This window comes from Oncorhynchus keta, chromosome 31, assembly GCF_023373465.1.
Source record: "Oncorhynchus keta strain PuntledgeMale-10-30-2019 chromosome 31, Oket_V2, whole genome shotgun sequence".
NCBI lineage: Eukaryota > Metazoa > Chordata > Actinopteri > Salmoniformes > Salmonidae > Oncorhynchus > Oncorhynchus keta.
The window spans coordinates 18,184,065-18,204,924 of NC_068451.1; the positions used below are offsets into that span (position 1 = coordinate 18,184,065).

A 20,860-nucleotide genomic window follows, 5' to 3' on the forward strand; every position below is an offset into this window, starting at 1 on the left:
TTACAGTATCAGAGGTATTCCGACATTTTGTTACAGTATCTACACTGAGTATACTAAACATTAGGAACACCGTCCTAATAATGGGTTGAACCCCCCCCTACAAGGTGTTGAAAGCGTTCCACATGGATGCTGGCCCATGTTGACTCAAATGCTTCCCACAGTTGTGTCAAGTTGGCTTGATGTCCTTTCGTGGTGGACCATTCTTAAGCATGGAAAAACCCAGCAGCGTTGCAGTTATTGACACAAACCGATGTGCCTGGCACCTACGACCAAACCCCGTTCAAAGGCACTTCAATCTTCTGTCTTTCCCATTCACCCTCTGAATGGCACACACACACCATCCGTGTCTCATAAATCCTTCTTTAACCTGTCTCCTCCCCTTCATCTACACTGATTGAAGTGGATTTTAAAAAGTCACATCAAGAAGGGATCATAGCTTTTACCTGGATTCACCTGGTCAGTCTATGCCATGGAAAGAACAGTTGTTCTTAATGTTTTGTACACTGTTTTGTAATGTCATTGTACGTTCAGTTTGTTAAGTACACCCATCTAGTACCGGGTCGGACCCCCCTTGCCTCCAGAACAGTCTGAATTGGGGTATGGAAACATTGCTCAATTGGTTTCAAGGAAAACATTCCCCACACCATTACACCACCAGCCTGTACCATTAACACCAGGCTTGGATGGGGACATGGAGTCATGCTGCTTACACCAAATCCTGACTCTGCCACCAGCATGATGCAACAGGGACCAGGATTTGTCAGACAATGAAATGTTTTTCCACTCCTAAATTGTCCAGTGTTGGTGATCGCGTGCCCACTGGAGCCGCTTCTTCTTGTTTTTAGTTAATATGAGTGGAACCCTGTGTGGTACTCTGTAATCCCTAGACACTGTCCAGCATGGAAAGTCCAGGAGTCCGGTCCGTTCTGTGATACTGGAACCAGCGAGCCTGGCACCGACTATCATACCACACTCAAAGTCGCTTAGGTCACCCCTTTTGCATATTCGATCAAACAGTAACTGAATGACTGTCTACCTGCTTTATATAGCCAGCCACGGCCACGTGACTCACTGTCTGTAGGAGTGAACCATTTTCGGGAATGGGGTGGTGCACCTAATAAACTGTAAAGCTCTATATTGTGTTACGGTATGAAGAGGTGAACTTAATGTTGTCTCTTGTCTGTGGATGCGTTTCAAATGGGCCCCTATTCCCAATGTAGGGAGTAGGGGTCTTTGGGGATCTTGCCAGTGAGTTAGGGGAGGAGGCATACAGACGTAGTGCCTGGTGATATTCTGTCTGCAGGAGAGCAGGCCAGAGACAGAAGCTTCTTTGTGAGTGGCTAGGCGAGGCGGTAGTGACCCTGGCGTGGTCTTCGTCCCCCTGGGGAATGTTGTGTGTGTAACACACTGTTGTTTCACACAGCCATGCTGCTGTGGGCTCATGTTGTTCTGTTACCACATCTCTCTCAGCACACTGCCAACCTCTCAGCTCAGTCAGAAGACCTCAGCACACAAAACACCTCAGAGGACACATGACACAAGAGCTCTTTCTATTTTCGCTGGACTCTCTCTCGCTCTCTTTCTCGTTCTTTCTCTCACTCTTTCTGTCTTTCGTTCTCTCGCTCTCTCACACTCTCTCAAGTCTATGGAACTTTCCACCTCCGCTGCCTGTCAGCTGACTAGATTATACTGCGTGATTGGCTGTGTGTGTGTACGTTGCTATGCACTGCAGTATGCACATGCATGATTGAAGATGGTGACAGAACAAACCACTGGCTGTGAAGACACAACATTATACATTGATTAAGACATGGCATGTTCTGGGTGACAACCCAATCACAGTTGACCCATAAGAACTACTGAACCTCACCCTCCACAGGTATACACACCAGCTTGGACAGCTCTCCAACTTGCATTACAGTCTCTTACTTTTCTATCCCTTTCTCCTCTTTTTCTCTCACTCCTTTCTCTCTCTTTCCTTCTCTTGTCTGTCTGTTTCTACCACCAACCTCTCACTTCCTGTCCTGTCTGACTGGTGGTCTATAAAGGGGAGGGCGAAAGGGACGTTTGTGTGTCTTTCAGTCTGGCTGAAGTGTGTGTGTGTGTGTGTGTGTGTGTGTGTGTGTGTGTGTGTGTGTGTGTGTGTGTGTGTGTGTGTGTGTGTGTGTGTGTGTGTGTGTGTGTGTGTGTGTGTGTGTGTGTGTGTGTGTGTGTGTGTGCCGTCTGTCAAGCAGCAGTGTGTGAAGGGAGCAGCATTTGGCAGGAACAGGTCTTTTATCACTGTGTTCATGTGACAGACTCCTCTAGCCCAGAGCCAAACCAAACAAGCAGATTGGAATATATTTCCCCTTTCAATGATACAGCATGGCTAACTCATTTCCTTTGACTGTTGTTAGGCTTGTTATGGATCCTCCCTCTTAATCAGTTTTTATTTGTGTTATGGAATGCGTACAACTCTTAACTTTTTATTCTAACAGGACAACTGCTTATGACTGAGACACTAGTGGTGCCAAAGTACATGATGATGATTGTGTGTGTGTGCTGTGTGTTCATGTTAGAGGTCGACCGATTAATCGGCATGGATGATTAACTAGGGCTGATTTCAAGTTTTCATAACAATTGGTCATCTGCATTTTTGGACACTGATCATGGTCGATTACATTGCATTCCACAAGGAGACTGCGTGGCAGGCTGACTACCTGTTATGCGAGTGCAGCAAGGAGCAATGGTAAGTTGCTAGCTAGCATTAAACATATCTTATATAAAACAATCAATATTCACATAATCACTAATTAACTACACATGGTTGATGATATTACTAGGTTAACTAGGTTGTCCTGCATTGCATATAATCAATGCGATGCCTGTTAATTTATCATCGAATCACAACCTACTTCGCCAAACTGGTGATGTTTTAACAAAAGTGCATTTGCGAAAAAAGCACAATCGTTGCACGAGTGTACCTAACCATAAACATCAATGCTTTTCTTGAAATCAATACACAGAAGTATATATTTTTAAACCTGCATATTTAGTCAAAAGAAATCCAGGTTAGCAGGCGATATTTACTAGGAAAATTGTGTCACTTCTCTTATGTTTATTGCACGCAGAGTCAGGGTATATGCAGCAGTTTGGGCCTCCTGGCTCATTGCGAACTAATTTGCCAGAACTTTACATAATTATGACATAACATTGAAGATTGTGCAATGTAACAGCAATATTTAGACTGATGGATGCCACCCGTCAGATAAAATACTGAACGGTTCCGTATTTCACTGAAATAATAATAATAAATAATAAACGTGTTGTTTTCGAAATTATACTTTCTGGATTTGACCATATTAATGACCTAAGGCTTGTATTTCTGTGTTTATTATATCATAATTAAGTCTATGATTTGATATTTGATAGAGCAGTCTGATTGAGTGGTGGTAGGCAGCAGCAGGCTCGTAAGCATTCATTTAAACTATACTGCATTTGCCAGAAGCTCCAAGCAATGCTTGATTCACAGCGCTGTTTATGACTTCAAGCCTATAAACTCCTGAGATAAGGCTGGCAATACTAAAGTGCCTATTAGAACATCCAATAGTCCAAGGTATATGAAATACAAATGTTATAGAGAGAAATAGTTGACATGTCATAATTCCTATAATAACTACAACCTAAAACTTCTTAACTGGGAATATTGAAGAACTGGGAATATTGAACCACCAGCTTTCATATGTTCTGAGCAAGGAACTTAAACGTTAGCTTTTTTTACATGGCACATATTGCACTTTTACTTTCTTCCCCAACACTGTGGTTTTGCATTATTTCAACCAAATTGAGCATGTTTCATTATTTATTTGAGACTAAATAGATGTTATCTCTGTATTATATTAGTTAAAATAAGCGTTCATTGTTCATTCAGTATTGTTGTAATTGTCATTATTACAAATATATATATATATATATATATATATATATATATATATATATAGAAATCTGCTTTTTTTGGTCCTCTAATAATCGGTATCGGCATTGGAAAATCATAATCGGTCGACCTCTACTTCATGTCTCTGACCTGGCTGTTGTGTTGTGTTCCAGGGAGCTGTGTGAAGTGTAACAAGGCGGTGTACGGAGCCACTGCGGCCTGCCAGGCTATGGGAAGCCTCTATCATGATGTCTGCTTCACCTGCAGCGCCTGCAGTAAGTACAACTACAGTAAACCCTGTCCACCTCACCTTCTCTCTCCTTACTTCTAACATGGCATACTTCACCTGAAGTAAGTAACCTACAACTTTCCCCCCTATATTAATATATATGTATATAATTATTCAAACAAAAAATGTTATTTATTTATTATGGATGGTAAAGTGCTTTCAGTGTAAACTTAAATGACTTAAACAGATATAAATTATGTAGAAAATATAATGGAGCTATATATTTTTTTAAATATAATCATCTTTTGAGAACTAACAATCACCAAAATAAAAACTAGACCAGGACGATCTAAAATTCTAAAAATGTCATGGCATGGGGCCCCCATTGATGTTGTTATAATGTTGTTGTTACTCAGATAGCATAAGAACTTAGCTTGTGTCTTTCAGCTCCATGAAAAAATGTGTAAAATTGAGGGAAACTAGTTTTAAAACTGTAAAAATGTTCTCTTTGCCCCATGGCAAAATGTGTAGAATTGCAGGAAATTAGCTAGATAACAGCAAGATGTTGTCTCTGCGGCCAAGAGTACGGCATCTAAAATTCGGCCTCTTAGGAGACCGCGCCATTGGCCATGACCACGACCACTACCACGACCACATCAGCCACCCCCCAAACCTACTGCTCTATATACACAAATCCAACCTGCATCACTCACTCACTCTTTCCTCACCTTCTGTGTACATGCATGTAGGCACGCACACACACACACACACACACACACACACACACACACACACACACACACACACACACACACACACACACACACACACACACACACACACACACACACACACACAGTCACCTAGTCCAGGGTTTCTCAAACTCACATTTCGTTTTTTGCCCTTTCTGACATGAGCTGCATGGGGAGCCTGTTCAACACACTGGGTGGACTACACAGCTGATTCAGACTACCAATTGATCATTAAGTTTGGATTATTTGAATCAGCTGTGTAGTGCTAGGGCAAAAACCACAATGTGCACCCAGACGTGGGGGCCCCAGGACTGAGTTTGGGAATCCCTGACCTAGTCCACCCAGTGTGTTGAACAGGCTCCCATGCAGCTCATGTCAGATCATGTTGCTATGAGTTGTATTGTATGCTGAGTTCCTGTTCTACTAAATGGAACTGTCACATCATCTCTCCGACAGTCATCCCCCGCCCCAGACACACACACACACACACACACACACACACACACACACACACACACACACAATACTGCACACGTATACACACACCGTCAGCTCCATGATTACAACCAAGGAACTGTGGTGTTTAGTTTCGGGGTGTGTCAGTCTCTCCGCCAGCCCACACAAAGAGAAGAGAATGCCACATCAGAACACACAGACCCTGGGACATGAAGCTAGATCACCGCAGCTGCAGTTTAGTGGCTCATTGATTCATCAAATCAATCGATGTGATTCAGTAGTTCACCAACTTTATGGTTCAGTGTCTCACCTATTTAGTGATGTTCAGCTTGGATGGTTCCCTGGCTGCACCAAATTTGCTTCCCCCTGACCTTGCCTGTCTGTCTCCTCACCTCCCCTGACCTTGCCTGTCTGTCTCCTCACCTCCCCTGACCTTGCCTGTCTGTCTCCTCACCTCCCCTGACCTTGCCTGTCTGTCTCTTCAGCTCCCCTGCCCTTGCCTGTCTGTCTCCTCACCTCCCCTGCCCTTGCCTGTCTGTCTCCTCACCTCCCCTGCCCTTGCCTGTCTGTCTCCTCACCTCCCCTGCCCTTGCCTGTCTGTCTCCTCACCTCCCCTGCCCTTGCCTGTCTGTCTCCTCACCTCCCCTGCCCTTGCCTGTCTGTCTCCTCACCTCCCCTGACCTTGCCTGTCTGTCTCCTCACCTCCCCTGCCCTTGCCTGTCTGTCTCCTCACCTCCCCTGACCTTGCCTGTCTGTCTCCTCACCTCCCCTGACCTTGCCCGTCTGTCTCCTCACCTCCCCTGACCTTGCCTGTCTGTCTCCTCACCTCCCTTACCTGTCTGTCTCCGCACCTCCCCTGACCTTGCCTGTCTGTCTCCTCACTTCCCCTGCCCTTGCCTCCTGTCTGTCTCCTCACCTCCCCTGACCTTGCCTGTCTGTCTCCTCACCTCCCCTGACCTTGCCTGTCTGTCTCCTCACTTCACCTCCCCTGACCTTGGCTTCTCCCATAAATGAGCTTGGCCCCGTCTTTCCACTGTGATCTCCTTACTAGAACTTCAGAGGGATTCCAGAGCCATCCTGTCCAGATGGTTGCTGCTCTGGTATCTATAGATGAATCGACCAATTAAAATCCCCCTGTGGAGATGATCTGTGACCTCTGCCCATGCCCATTAGAGGGCAGTGTGAGGCCTCCTGACCCCTGACCTGAAAGCTCATGCTCTACCATCGCTGATTAACACACCCTGTGTTGTCCTTTATTTTCCCAACCGTTTGTGTGTGTGTGTGTATGAGAGAGAGAGAAAGTGTGACTGTGTGAGGCACTAAAAAGAAGAGCCACGGAAGGGAGAAAGTTAGGGAGGCAGGTGGGGTCTAAACTGGGGGGAGTTAGGTGGATACTCTCTGACTGCATACCTCCCATACCCTTCTCCATCTGAGGGCACAGAGGCTGCGGCCGGCTCCACAGGGAGAGGGACCGGGCCGTGGAGGAATGCATGCGTAGGGGGCCTTGGGGTGGGAGTCCACAGACTGGTGTTATGCTGTATCCAGGGAGGTAGGGGTGCACGGGGCAGGACAGCAGGACAGCAGGACAGCAGGACCACACACACACACACACACACACACACACACACACACACACACACACACACACACACACACACACACACACACACACACACACACACACACACACACACGCACACACAGCAACAGTCTTGTTAAGCAGACTCTCCCTCCCCTTAACCCCTCAACCACCTTCATGGTTCTTTTGTTGCATAACAGAATATTTGAGACCCTGAACTTAAAATACTTAAAGGGGAATGTATCCCCCATTCCTCAAGGTGCCTGGGAGACAGGCAGGGTGGAGGTAGGGGTGAGGCAGGGTGGAGGTAGGGGGAGGCAGGGTGGAGGTAGTGGGGAGGTAGGGGGGAGGCAAGGGTGGAGGTAGGGTGAGGCAGGGTGGAGGTAGGGGGAGGCAGGGTGGAGGTAGTGGGAAGGCAGGGTGGAGGCAGGGTGGAGGTAGGGGGAGGCAGAGTGGAGGTAGTGGGCAGAGTGGAGGTAGGGTGGAGGTAGGGGGAGGCAGGGTGGAGGTAGGGGGAGGCAGGGTGGAGGTAGTGGGAAGGTAGGGGGGAGGCAGGGTGGAGGTAGGGGGGAGGTAGGGGGGAGGCAAGGGGTGCATCCTTTGTTAGGCAGGCGGATAGTTGAAGCTGCACGTCTAGGACAGAAGACAGAAGACTCACTAAAGGTACCAGTTAAAGCAGCTTCCAAAACCCCACTCAACCCCCTTTAACCCCCTAGAACTCCCCTTCATCCAGGGGAGATATGGGCTTGTTTGTAAAGAGGAGGACTTCCAGGTCTAAAGTGGGCTATAGAGTGGGCTTCCAGGTAGTCTACGACAATAATATGTTGGTCAAGACAAAGGGCTGTTAGAAGGAGCAATAAAACCAGAAAGTGAGAGGAGACAGCAAAGCTCCAGTAGGATGCTAAAGCCCAGAGTAGGTGAGAACTAGAGTAAAGGATTGTGGGGTATTAAATATCTCAGCCTCAGAGCAGATCAGCAGACTAGACAGCTGGGAAGCCGTGGGGCGGCAGGTAGCCTAGTAGTTAGAGTGTTGGACTAGTAACTGAAAGGTTGCAAGATCGAATCCCCGAGCTGACAAGGTAAAAATCTGTCGTTCTGCCCCAGAATAAGGCAGTTAACCCACTGTTCCTAGGCCGTCATTGTAAATAAGAATTTGTTCTGAACTGACTTGCCTAGTTAAATAAAGGTTAAAAAAAAACGCACTGGACAGGAAATGACATGGGCAGGAAGTGGTTTTGGTCGCCATGACGCCTAAGATATTTTTGCCACCATGAATTTTATTTTGCACCATCATTCTCATTCAAATGTCCACCATACAACTTTGGACCAGAGAGAATGGAACACCTTTAATACCAGCACGACACTACAGTGAAAATGGTTAACTTTGTTAAAGCAAGGCCCCTGAACTCTTGTGTATCTTCTTTATTATGCAATGATATGGGCAGCGACCAACATACAGAAGTGCGCTGGCTGAGATGAGACTGGAGCTGGGTTGGACTAGAGCTTTTGGCTGAGATGAGACTGGAGCTGGGTTGGACTAGAGCTTTTGGCTGAGATGAGACTGGAGCTGGGTTGGACTAGAGCTTTTGGCTGAGATGAGACTGGAGCTGGGTTGGACTAGAGCTTTTGGCTGAGATGAGACTGGAGCTGGGTTGGACTAGAGCTTTTGGCTGAGATGAGACTGGAGCTGGGTTGGACTAGAGCTTTTGGCTGAGATGAGACTGGAGCTGGGTTGGACTAGAGCTTTTGGCTGAGATGAGACTGGAGGTGGGTTGTTTTTTGTGAGAACAGAAGTGTAATTGTTGCTTTGTCCTGAGCCCAACCAATCCCAACCCACCTTACAACATCAGCCTCTCCAACTAATCTTCTGCCGTTATAGAACACAAGCATGGATTGGATGTGACGTTAGTGATCGGAAAACTGCTGTGGTTTTATTGCTGGCACTCTTAGATGGTGGATAGTTTGTGAAGCTTAAACACCCTACCCTGTCCCTGTGTCCACACTCTACATCTGATAAATGTGATTGAGGTAAGGGTGGACGTTGCTGTGAGTAACAATATCCTCCAAGTAAACACTCATAGGCCCTATTGGACATATGTTGTTGTGCTGGGGAAATAAGGATTAGATAGAATTCAACTAAATGAATCTAAATTCACATACTTGTTGAGAACCATTACAGCTTTTCTAAGGAAGAGTGGGTTATGGGTATTATGAATTTTTTCAGTACATGTGAAATGTGGTCCATTCTCTTTTGCTTTGACGGCTTCTGGTCTGTGCATTTCTCACGTAGCTCTTGTGATTTTCTTCCTAGATTGCTAGTGTTTATAGTACAGTAATATACATACTTATACATAATTAATTAATGGTGTTGGAGAAGTGGACAGATAGATCTTAGAATCAACCTTAAGGTATTAAAGACAGCCCAGGCCTGTGTGTGTTTTCTGTCTCTGAGGCATTTATTATTTATATTAGGGGGGGGCAGAGTCATCATTCTTCTGGAACTCTTTCATTACTGTCAGCACAGTCTTCTTCTGCCATTCATTCATCTTATCGTCTCACAAGGGTCTCTCTCTCTCTCTCTCTCTCTCTCTCTCTCTCTCTCTCTCTCTCTCTCTCTCTCGCTCTCGCTCTCTGTGTTCATCCCCCATTCCATCCATCACTCTTTTCTTCGTTCCTGAGGGAAATGAAGGGGAAAATAGGGTTATTAAATTATGATTATTCAAGGGACAGTTTTGCATCTTTTCCTGATGCAGAGATGGTTGTCTTGTTGTTGTATAGATTGCCTTTCTGACCTTGATATTGTCAGTTTCTCCCTCTGAAGTACAGGCAGGATAGGCATGTCATATGGCACTTATTACAAAGGAATGTTACAATCCATTCAAATCAGTTCAATGTAATTCAATTAAATGTTGTACATGATTAGACCGTTAGTTCCGAGTTTTGCCAGGAAGCTTGGCCAGTTTTATAATGCTACTGAATGCGCAGGTTCAAAGCCTTGATACAAGTATAGTACAGGATGTCTCATTGTTTGGCTCTATCCATGTCCGTAAGAGGATCAAACCATTTCAGATGGCTGCTGTGGGCTTTCAGGAGATCTACTGTGATTTAGTGTCTATTGTTGTTACCCCTGAGAGGGGCCCATATGGCCCTTATTTCCATCAGTGGAATGTCTCAGGGGTCACTAGGGTCATGTTCAGTAGGGGAGAAAACATTTTGAAACTCAGGAGAAACGGGGATGTACTACCTGAACTTCAGTGTTCTTATTGGCCAAAACTACCTGAACTGTCCAGTAAGAACACACATGTCCGTTTTCCATTGCAAAAGGTTTCGCTACAGTGTGCCCTAGCTGTTTGTCTGAACTCTGCTGCCCCCTCAATGCCATGATCAGGTCACCACTGGTATCATTGCAACCGGCGCTCTGCTCTTCTCTCCATCCCAGGCCTGTTGTGTTAAGAGCCCCATTCCCTCAGCCAGCCATCTCTGACAATGAGACCTCTGAATAAAACATGTTAGTTCCTAATCACTTAGTGATTATTTTAGCACCATCGCTCTACTCGCCTTCCTCCATTTTTGATTGGTCTAACGTGTGTAGCTAATAGCTCTGTGGCAGCCAGGAGATGAAGAAGGCTCCCATTCACTAGTGTTAACCCTCCTCCCTCCCTCTCTCCCCCGTCCCTCCTTCACCTCCTCCCTGAAAATGTGTGGAATGTTTCCCCTTCCTGTGGGATGGGCTGTAGGAATGGAGGGAGGGGAGAAGAGAAGGGGGTTTATTATGAAGGAGAGGAGGAGAGGGGGATTCAGACGGACAGGATGTGTTCTCGGTGTGTGGAGTGATCTATTAGAGAACAGACAGAAAGCAGGAAAGAAGAGGGAAAGAAGAAGAGCTCGCGCTGCCTCTGGGCCTGAGGCCTGGGTCTCTCTCACTCTCTCTCTCTCTGTCTCTCTCTCTCTTTGCCACATGAAGCAAACCATTAGAGAACTCTGTTTTAATCAGTTACGCTCTGTTTAGTCATTGTATCCAATCACACCATTTTCTCCTCATGTGCTAGTGATTGTCTCAGCGAGGTCCCAGGTGTGTTCCCAGTGCAGCAGAAAGCTGTCCAACCAGGCCCGTCTCTCTCTGAAGCAGATTAAATCAAGAGGCTGCTACAGTATTAGACTCAGTGTTTATTTGAGTTGGTGTCTGGGAATTAGCCAGACTTAATGGATTCTGTCTGACGTTCTGGAGCCTTTGAGCTGAAATAAGTTACCACAGCGCTTCTGGGCATTCTTCTGGTGTGACTTAGGGGAGATGTATAGGGCTCATTAGCCTGGTCCCAGATCAGTTTGTGCTGTCAAATAGATCTGAGACCATGCTAGGATTTCATATGGAGTTTACACATCTCTCCGAATACTCCCAGATGCCTCCTGTGTGATCTGCTGCAATTTAGTAAAAGTAATGTTTGGTCTAATTTATGGTCAGACAAATGGGTCTCATGGTTGGGCCCAGCCCAAACTGTTCAGGGTTGTTTCAGTTAAGTCTATACTCTAAAAGCCCATCTCTCTGTTCTTTGTCCCAGGCAGAAGGCTACGGGGGAAAGCATTTTACTACGTCGGTGGGAAGGTGTTCTGTGAAGAGGACTTCCTGGTAAGTAGTCCGTCTGGATACTGTATCTAGAACCCTGCATAGTTTAGCAGTATGTGAATAGGGTATTATATTTCTGACAGCAGATATGTGTCTTCCACCGTGTGCTACTGTGACTATATGTGACCGGGACCTGTGGACTCCAGATTATAGTTAAAATTTGATTTCTTCACCTTGTGGCCCAGGTTCAAGTTTCTAAGAGATTCTGGATCAGTTTACTCCTGTAGGGGCATTAGGGAGGGGGGTCGGGTAATTGGAGCTAGTACTTATCCATGTTTTAGAGGCATACGCCCCTGGGCATTACACAGTGACACCTTGTATAAAGAAGAACGAGCAGGAGGACCCATGTTTAACTCAGCTGCCCTGTCACAACAACACGATCCATTACATTACAGTTTGTCTGTTACTAGTCGATTCAATCAGTTGTCCTACTGTCTCTGTGCTGCTAATGAGTCTAACTTATCTCGCCTGGTATTAGAGGACTATTTCTGGACATGGTTGTGTTTATCCCTAATTAAACATTAAGTTGATGTGGGAGAATTCCCCCATGAGGTGGACTGGGCTCATATGAGAAGAAGACTAAGAGTCAGTCTAAGATGCCAGCAGTTTCCTATGAGATGATGTAGCAGCCGTAACCTCACTGTCCTCCCCTCTTCTCTGCCTGTTCCAGTATTCTGGATTCCAGCAGTCTGCAGACAAGTGTAACGCGTGCGGACATCTGATCATGGATATGGTGAGTGTGAGTGAGTGAGTGTGCCCTCCATCAGTGTGTTGAGCAGTAGAAACATGGAGTCACTCCTCCTGCAGAGAACTTCCTGTGCGCACATCTGGAGAAAGCTTAGGAGGAAGTGGTGGTTTGAGGACACGTGTGCGCACACACACACACACACACACACACACACACACACACACACACACACACACACACACACACACACACACACACACACACACACACACACACACACACACACACACACACACACAATAGGGTAAAACCAGGACACAAAGAGAGAATGTAAAACCCAAGTCCGGTAGTCATCAGCAGGTGTTGTAACACATGAAAGATTTACCATGACATGGCTTTACACATGTTAACCATACATAGCTGTAGCAGGGGGGGACAGATCTGTTTTCCTATTATCACTGTCTCTCTCCAACACACTGCTTCCCTCAGCTACTAACTCACTGTAAAGACAGTCAACTCTATGCTCCGGGGATGAGCATTGAAATTAAAGCATTGAAATTCTCTCTCTCTTTCACTCTCCTTCTCTTGCTCTCTCTATTCCCTTCTCTCTGTCCCTCTCTCCGTCGCCCCTTCTCTCTCTCTCTCTCTCTCTCTCTCTCTCTTTCCACCCTCTCTCTTTCTCTCTCCCCTTCTATTTCTCTCTCGCTCCCCTCTCTCTTTCTATCTCTCCCCCCTCCACCTCTATAGATCCTGCAGGCCCTTGGGAAGTCCTACCACCCTGGCTGTTTCCGTTGTGTCATCTGTAACGACAGTCTGGACGGAGTGCCCTTCACTGTGGACACAGAGAACAAGATTTACTGTGTCAAAGACTACCACAGGTACATGGGTACAGCCATTATGAACACTGCAAAACATAAGCATATTAGGTTAACTGGCGCTAACAATACGGCCAGAAGTCATGTTGCTATAACAGAAGTCAGCGGCAGTTCCAGCAGGATCAGGTTTTTGCCATGTGGAGAGGAAGGGGGAGAGAGATGTTAGGTAGGAAGGGATGAGTCTCCTGTGGATGAGCAAAGGGAGTAGCAGCATGGGGTCACCTCAGCCAAGCACAACAAACACACTGAATCAGGAATCTGGTCACAATGGAATCCACAGCAGCTGGCCAGGCCTGACCAGGGCAACAGCCCACTATACTGACAGAACCATGGAGAAAGTAAGAGCCATGGGCCTTATGTTAGAGCAATCAGAGCTCACTGTACTGAAGCCACCAGATGTCTTTTCCCGCCTATTCATGATTAATCGTCACTAGCATTCATTCACTAGCATACTGTTGCTTTGATTAAAGGGATAGTTCCCCCAAATTACAAAATGACACATTGGTTTCCTTAACCTATAGGCAGTCTATTGACAAGGTATGACATCAATCAATGCTCAAACCCTCTTAGGCCTCACTCCCCCCTATCTGAGATATCTACTGCTGCCCTCATCGTCCACATACAACACCCGTTCTGCCAGTCACATTCTGTTAAAGGTCCCCAAAGCACACACATCCCTGGGTCGCTCCTCTTTTCAGTTCGCTGCACCTAGCGACTGGAACGAGCTGCAACAAACACTCAAACTGGGCAGTTTTATCTCAATTTCTTCATTCAAAGACTCAATCATGGACACTCTTACTGACAGTTGTGGCTGTTTTGCGCGATGTATTGTTGTTTCGACCTTCTTGCCCTTTGTGCTGTTGTCTGTGCCCAATAATGTGTGTACCATGTTTTATGCTGCTACCATGTTGTGTTGGTACCATGTTGTTGTTATGTTTTGTTGCTACCATGCTGTGTTGTCATGTGTTGCTTCCTTGCTATGTTGTTGTCTTAAGTCTCTCTTTATGTAGTGTTGTGTTGTCCCTCTTGTTGTGATGTGTGTCAAGCCCCCGTCCCCGCAGGAAGCCTTTTGCCATTTGGTAGGACTTCATTGTAAATAAGAATTTGTTCTTAACTGACTTGCCTAGTTAAATAAAGGTTAAATAAAAATGCTTTGGTTTAGTTTCCCTGTCACTGTTTCCACATGCTAACAGTTTAGCATTTCTGGCACCAATCCCATTGAAGTCATGAAACCGATATTAGCATTTTTCGTGCATCATGTCCAAATCATCATTTGGCTCCCGAGTGGCACAGCGGTCTAAGGCACTGCATCTCAGTGCTAGAGGCATCACTACAAATCCTGGTTCGATTCCAGGCTGATCACAACCGGCTGTGATTGGGAGTCCCATAAGGCGAAGCACAATTGGCCCAGCGTCATCCGGGTTTGACCGGGGTAGGCCGTCATAGTAAATAAGAATTTGTTCTTAACTGACTTGCCTAGTTAAATAAAAATAAAAAATGTAATAAAAAAATATTGTGAAGCTTAACATTGACATTTTTAGCGACTTACAAGTGAAATGTGGTTTAAGTGCCTTGCTCAAGGTCACATCACCAGATTTTTCACCTAGTCAGCTCGGGATTCGAACCAGCATCCTCAACAAAGTCACTTATAGATGCTTTGAACACGATATGACAAAATTTCTAATATTGGTCCCATGACTTGATTTGTGACACAAATGCTAAAACGTTAGCATGTGGAAACGGTGCCAAAGAAACTAAAGAAAAGCATGGATTGCTGTTATACCTTGTTCATAGACTGCTTACAGGATAAGGAAACCATGTGTACTTTTGTAATTTGGCTGATCTATCCCTTTAATGCAGTTCAAGTCAGTGGTGTTACTCTGGGCTATTAACACAATAATACTCTAGTAAATATTGCGCAGAGTGCAGGAAAAACAGGAATTTAATACAGATAACCTATTACGCATATATCTAGGACAAGAAATGTGTGTGGTTTCTCAGTCAGACCCAGTCATGCCCACTACACTGAGAGGGCCTTTGTTTTACAGACTCAGACATTCAGGTGTCAGCCAGCTGCACACGGTGTGTGTGTTTGTGTGTGTGGGGAAAGAATTAATGTATTTTTCTGGATTGGTTGAATCAGACCTGGAGATTCACTACCTCTCCTTAGCAGTCTCAACGCTCTCATGCACACACACACTGAACGGGAGAGAGGGGTAAAGGAGGAGAGAAGGGGTAAAGGAGGAGAGAAGGGGTAAAGGAGGAGAGAATGGGCAAAGGAGGAGAGAATGGCCAAAGGAGGAGAGAATGGGCAAAGGAGGAGAGAATGGGCAAAGGAGGAGAGAATGGGCAAAGGAGGAGAGAATGGGCAAAGGGGGAGAGAATGGGCAAAGGAGGAGAGAATGGGCAAAGGAGGAGAGAATGGGCAAAGGAGGAGAGAATGGGCAAAGGAGGAGAGAATGGGCAAAGGAGGAGAGAATGGGCAAAGGGGGAGAGAATGGGCAAAGGAGGAGAGAATGGGCAAAGGAGGAGAGAATGGGCAAAGGGGGAGAGAATGGGCAAAGGAGGAGAGAATGGGCAAAGGAGGAGAGAATGGGCAAAGGAGGAGAGAATGGGCAAAGGAGGAGAGAATGGGCAAAGGAGGAGAGAATGGGCAAAGGGGGAGAGAATGGGCAAAGGGGGAGAGAATGGGCAAAGGGGGAGAGAATGGGCAAAGGGGGAGAGAATGGGCAAAGGAGGAGAGAATGGGCAAAGGAGGAGAGAATGGGCAAAGGGGGAGAGAATGGGCAAAGGGGGAGAGAATGGGCAAAGGGGGAGAGAATGGGCAAAGGAGGAGAGAATGGGCAAAGGAGGAGAGAATGGGCAAAGGGGGAGAGAATGGGCAAAGGGGGAGAGAATGGGTAAAGGAGGAGAGAATGGGTAAAGGGGGAGAGAATGGGCAATGGTGGAACTGGTGAAAGAGAGGAAGTGTTAGAAGTATTAACCTGAAGAAAGAGTAACAGATACAAGTACTGTATCTATATCAAGCCTGGTGGTCTTTCTGTAGGGAACCAGTATAAACCAGACATATATTTTCAGTCTGAAACGGTTATTATTTCTACCAATTGATGTATCTTCTTTGTTCTCTCGTTTTCTCAGGGTCTTGGCCCCCAAATGTGCAGCATGTGACCAGCCCATTCTGCCTTCAGAGGTAAACTCTCTTTGAACACAACATCTTCAAGGACTTACATGTATACAGCCATAAAATAGGTGTTTTTCTGATCATCTGCATGTCATGTATGACAAAATACCAAATTGATCGGTTTACTACTAGTATAATGAACAGGGCCTGGAATGGTTCCTGTCTGCAAAGTGATTTCAACAGGAAGAACTCCTGTCCGTAGTAATGATGAATGATAATCAAAATGTTCAGGCATATATTATGGTTTACGATGCAAACACTTCCACTCCCATCCCATGTCAATATAGACAGTCACATTGCAACCTCTGACCTGATTCCCTCAGGGTAAAGATTGATAACCAACCCCAGTGGTGAACCTGAGACAGGAGCCAGATGTGAGGGGAGAGTTCCTCTGGCATAGCAAACGATTAAGTGTCCTACTGAGGCAGTAGAAAACGATCAAGAATCCTACTGAGGCAGTAGGAAACGATCAAGTATCATACTGAGGCAGTAGCAAACGATCAAGAATCCTACTGAGGCAGTAGGAAACGATCAAGTATCATACTGAGGCAGTAGCAAACGATCAAGAATCCTACTGAGGCAGTAGGAAACGATCAAGAATCCTACTGAGGCAGTAGGAAACGATCAAGTATCCTACTGAGGCAGTAGCAAATCAAGAATCAAGAATCCTATTATCCTAGGTCAGGCAGTGCAAGAGAAGGAAAAGGGGTGTGCTGTGTTTTAACATCAAATATGCAACTAGAGGATTATCCTGAGGTCAGCTTTCCCTATTTAATCAGTGCTTGTCTCACTCTCTTGAGCTGCAGTCAGGATTCAGGATGGAACCAATGGAAAAGTCCTGTAACAATAAAAAGATAACAGACCTGGGAAATCTCTTGTTGTAATGGCAGCCAGAGGATCTGTGCACTGGTCCATTCAGGCTCAATCGAACTATTAATGTATCTGAAAGAGCCCTACTAGGACACCATCCACTGAGGTGTAGATTCAGGGCTGGGCTTCTATTGGAGACCTCTGTGTGTAGGTCTACGTGGGGTGGTTTTGGGAGGGGTGTTGTTAGCCTATTTTGGTGTGTGGTTCAGATGCAGGCACTGCAGCCTACGCCTCACCCAGTGCATGACTGTTGCCCTAAACGTTATCCCTCCCTCTTAAAAAAATGTCCAAAATTAGAGTTGACTCGACAGGAATGTTGCCCCTCCTCACTGAGGCTATAAGGGTAGAATTCAGAATAGGGGGGCAGTTTGTGTTGGACGTGCATGTACTTTGTCATGAAAAAGGCCAGATAAATTCATGCCTACTAGCAGGTGGTTTGTAGAAGGGCCCACAGTGCAGTACAAGGGGGAGAGTTTATAATAGCTTTTATTTAATGTGTGTAACTGGTTTGAAATGAGTTGATAGCTGAAAATCTTCCATGTACCCTCCTGCTGAGTGTGTCTGGCTGATATAGAATATAAGATGTCAGTTAGCTGAATAATTATATTATAATGTCAGTTCTGACAAGCCTTACTTTATTATCACATAACAATGGCAAGTAACCACATGTCCATGATGAATAGCTTGTGTGATGACCGTAATAATTGTTGAAAGTCTGATAAATATGGAACATTCCAGCTGTAGTACCTGCCCTCTGAAGCTGTAGTAGGCTGAACCCAGACTGTCTTTCAGAAGCTAACTGTTCGTTAGCCATATGTTGACACATATGTCTTTGACACCTGGCTGTTTTCTCAGGTGAAGGTTCACAGTACTGTCCAGAATTCTGGTGTTAGCCAAAGAACACATTTCTACACAACTACCTTCTTGCCAATTTTGGCCTATTTTTAGGCCTATTTCAAATGTTGTAGTTTGTAAAGGTTGGGAGTAAAAGGACACATGGATGTCAGAACAAAGCCTAAGTAGGTCCAGGTCGCAATTGTAAATGAGAACTTGTTCTCAACTTGCCTACCTGGTTAAATAAAGGTGAAATAAAAGTAGCTTGCCTGCTGGTTGATATATCAGCAGTAATTAGTTTACTGTACCTGTTAGCAATCACGGCTAACTGTAGCTAAAAAAGAATCAGGCTCAATGAAAAAGCAATGGACAGAGGCCTATAAGGCAAAAAGTGATATTTTTATCCATGGATGCTCAGCATGTAAAAACAAATGTGCTGTTGGCTATCTAAGGATCTCAACAGTCCTCTCTGAAGGTGGAGAGCTCAAGTTAGTGGTGGTCAATCCATCATTTGAGTGTTGACTTCTGTCATTGTTGTGATGATGTCACTGATGGATTCCATCATTTTGGTGTTGTGACATCATAATACATGCTATTAGAGGCATAGAATTACATCTAGGTTGTTATCAATAAAACGTCACAATAAGGCAAGGACGGTAGCCCCACGATATCTCTCAATATTGGCCACCATTAATTTGATAATTGAATTATAAGTGAACTACACCTGATTAGTTTGAGTGGTTTAGGTTCACTTCACCATCCTTTGTGGGCTCTGTCAAGCAGCAGAAGGGCGCATTTGCCGATGTAAGCCCATTGTTAGCTGATAATGGCTTACTTTGCAAGCTACCGGAAGAAACTTTGTACAGTTGGTTAAACATGGTGCTACTGAGGTGACTACGCCACCTGGTAGGAGCTTTACAAAGGAGGACGCAATAACATGCCCAATGGGTAGGGGAGAGGGATGAGAGCAGAGGAGAAGAGAGAGGTTGAATGACTATGAAACCGAGAAGGTCATTCTAGAGCCAACCAACGTAGGCCTACCGCGTGAAGTTAGCTAACATGAACCCTTTTCAACAGCTAGCTACATGCCAAATGGATCGGCTACCCTCACGAATCTGAAAAACATGATCAATAGATGTTTACTGATCATGACAAGCATGCAGTTACTTGCTGTATAACTCTGATGACAGAGCTAAATGTGGAGTAACCTGAACGGTGTAGTTCTGACTATGCTCTTCAACGTGATGGTATTAAAACCAAATAGTTATAACATTTAACAAACCCTTAAAAACAGCATGTAGTTGTCAATGGTTTTAGTGGAGCTGGGGGTCTCCTTACCCCCCAGCAGGCAAATCGAACGTTCGGCACCTTATTGTAACGTTTTGTTGATAACGACCTATAGAATCCCATTTGAATAGGAGCTCTTTGGTTACAGGACTCTGATTGGCTGATGCATTTCCCACTGTCACCTGCACCTGCAGAAGATGAAAAGTGCACTGAATTGAATGCACTCTGTTACTGCCAACCTCTACTTACGGTTTTGTCCATAAACCAACAGACAAAACAACTTTGCTGATAACTACTGATGAAAAATGTACATACTATGACTGTGATAAGTGGTTGTCACAGCCATAGAATCATTTAATTGGCTCACTATGGTCTCAACTATCTTAAGATGCACTAACTGTCAATCGCTCTGGATCAGAGAGGCTGCTAAATGTCTACATTTTTTATATATAATTTTAAAACTCCACTGAACAGAGCCACCTGTCACATATTTCTCCACACCTGACATTGGCTGCAGGAAAAAATGGAGAGTTGTCCGGGCCATGTATGCCATGTTTAACTGTTTTAAATGAACAGATCCAGCCTATACTGATAGCTACTCGGGTTCAGTGGACACTGAAAAGGCTGTATGTTTGTCTCCACAGGGCTCTGATGAAACCATCCGAGTGGTATCCATGGATAAAGACTACCACGTGGAGTGCTATCACTGTGAAGTGGGTAAACATTAAGATACAAATTCCCTTTTCTATTTCCTTGTTGTATATCCTTGTAGAGACTGGATGTTCTGTGTTGTTGGTGACCATACTAAATGTTAAAGCTGTCATCTTAGTAAGTATATCCACTATAAAATACCTCGTTATTTCTCCACATGAATGTGCTTAAATGCCAGGGGGTAGATCCTATACCATATGTCAGCCTTCTCATCATATCAAGAACTCCATATTTCAGTCATCATTTAGTCTTTTAAAATAAATGTTAGAGAGATTCTGGAAAGCTATTTACTGCACACAGATCATAGACAAGGTGGTCCCAGTGCTTAATTACAGTCTTGGTACTAATTGCGAGCTAGAAAGAGGAGCTCAAGCACATGTTCATTTGCTTTGCTCGTCAACACTGTCTGATGATTCTCCTCAAGTGCCTCTTCTCCTGACTCCCGCCTCAACAGCATTTGATTGACTTATGGAGTTCGGAGAGCACTTGAAAACAAACACCAGTAAGCCGAGTGGAGACGAGAGCTTTTGTGGATCTCTCTCTCTGAATAGCTCCACTGTGGAAGCTAGTTAAACAATTAATAGGAGTGGAAAGAGGACAAGAGGACACCCAATGTCCTTCTCATACAGTGTTTAGTCTGTCAAGCCTGCTGGGCAATTCAAGAGGATTTAAGAATACCTTCAAGTTCTTTCGCCATTGATAAGGTCTGTTCTTCTCAAATATGTTTACATTGGAGGAGAGAATGGCCCACAATTCACCTTGCTGGTATAGATAGCTATGCCTCTGGAATATAGACAAATGTGTATTTTAAACCAGCGTTTTTACTGCATATTTTGCAGTTAAGATCCCATAGAATCAGAT

The 20,860-nt window shown here is 45.1% G+C and overlaps 1 protein-coding gene across 2 annotated transcripts in view; it reads left to right on the top strand.

The window, feature by feature from the left end:
- Positions 1–20,860, top strand: part of LOC118364588 (LIM domain-containing protein 1-like) — a 34,722-nt gene that overhangs the window by 12,250 nt on the left and 1,612 nt on the right. For both annotated transcript variants that reach the window (XM_052489861.1, XM_052489863.1), the window contains 6 exons: positions 4,087–4,188; positions 11,489–11,556; positions 12,224–12,286; positions 12,989–13,119; positions 16,255–16,306; positions 19,933–20,001. In XM_052489861.1, coding sequence (XP_052345821.1) covers positions 4,087–4,188; positions 11,489–11,556; positions 12,224–12,286; positions 12,989–13,119; positions 16,255–16,306; positions 19,933–20,001 — 485 coding nt within the window. The remainder of the gene's footprint in view (positions 1–4,086; positions 4,189–11,488; positions 11,557–12,223; positions 12,287–12,988; positions 13,120–16,254; positions 16,307–19,932; positions 20,002–20,860) is intronic.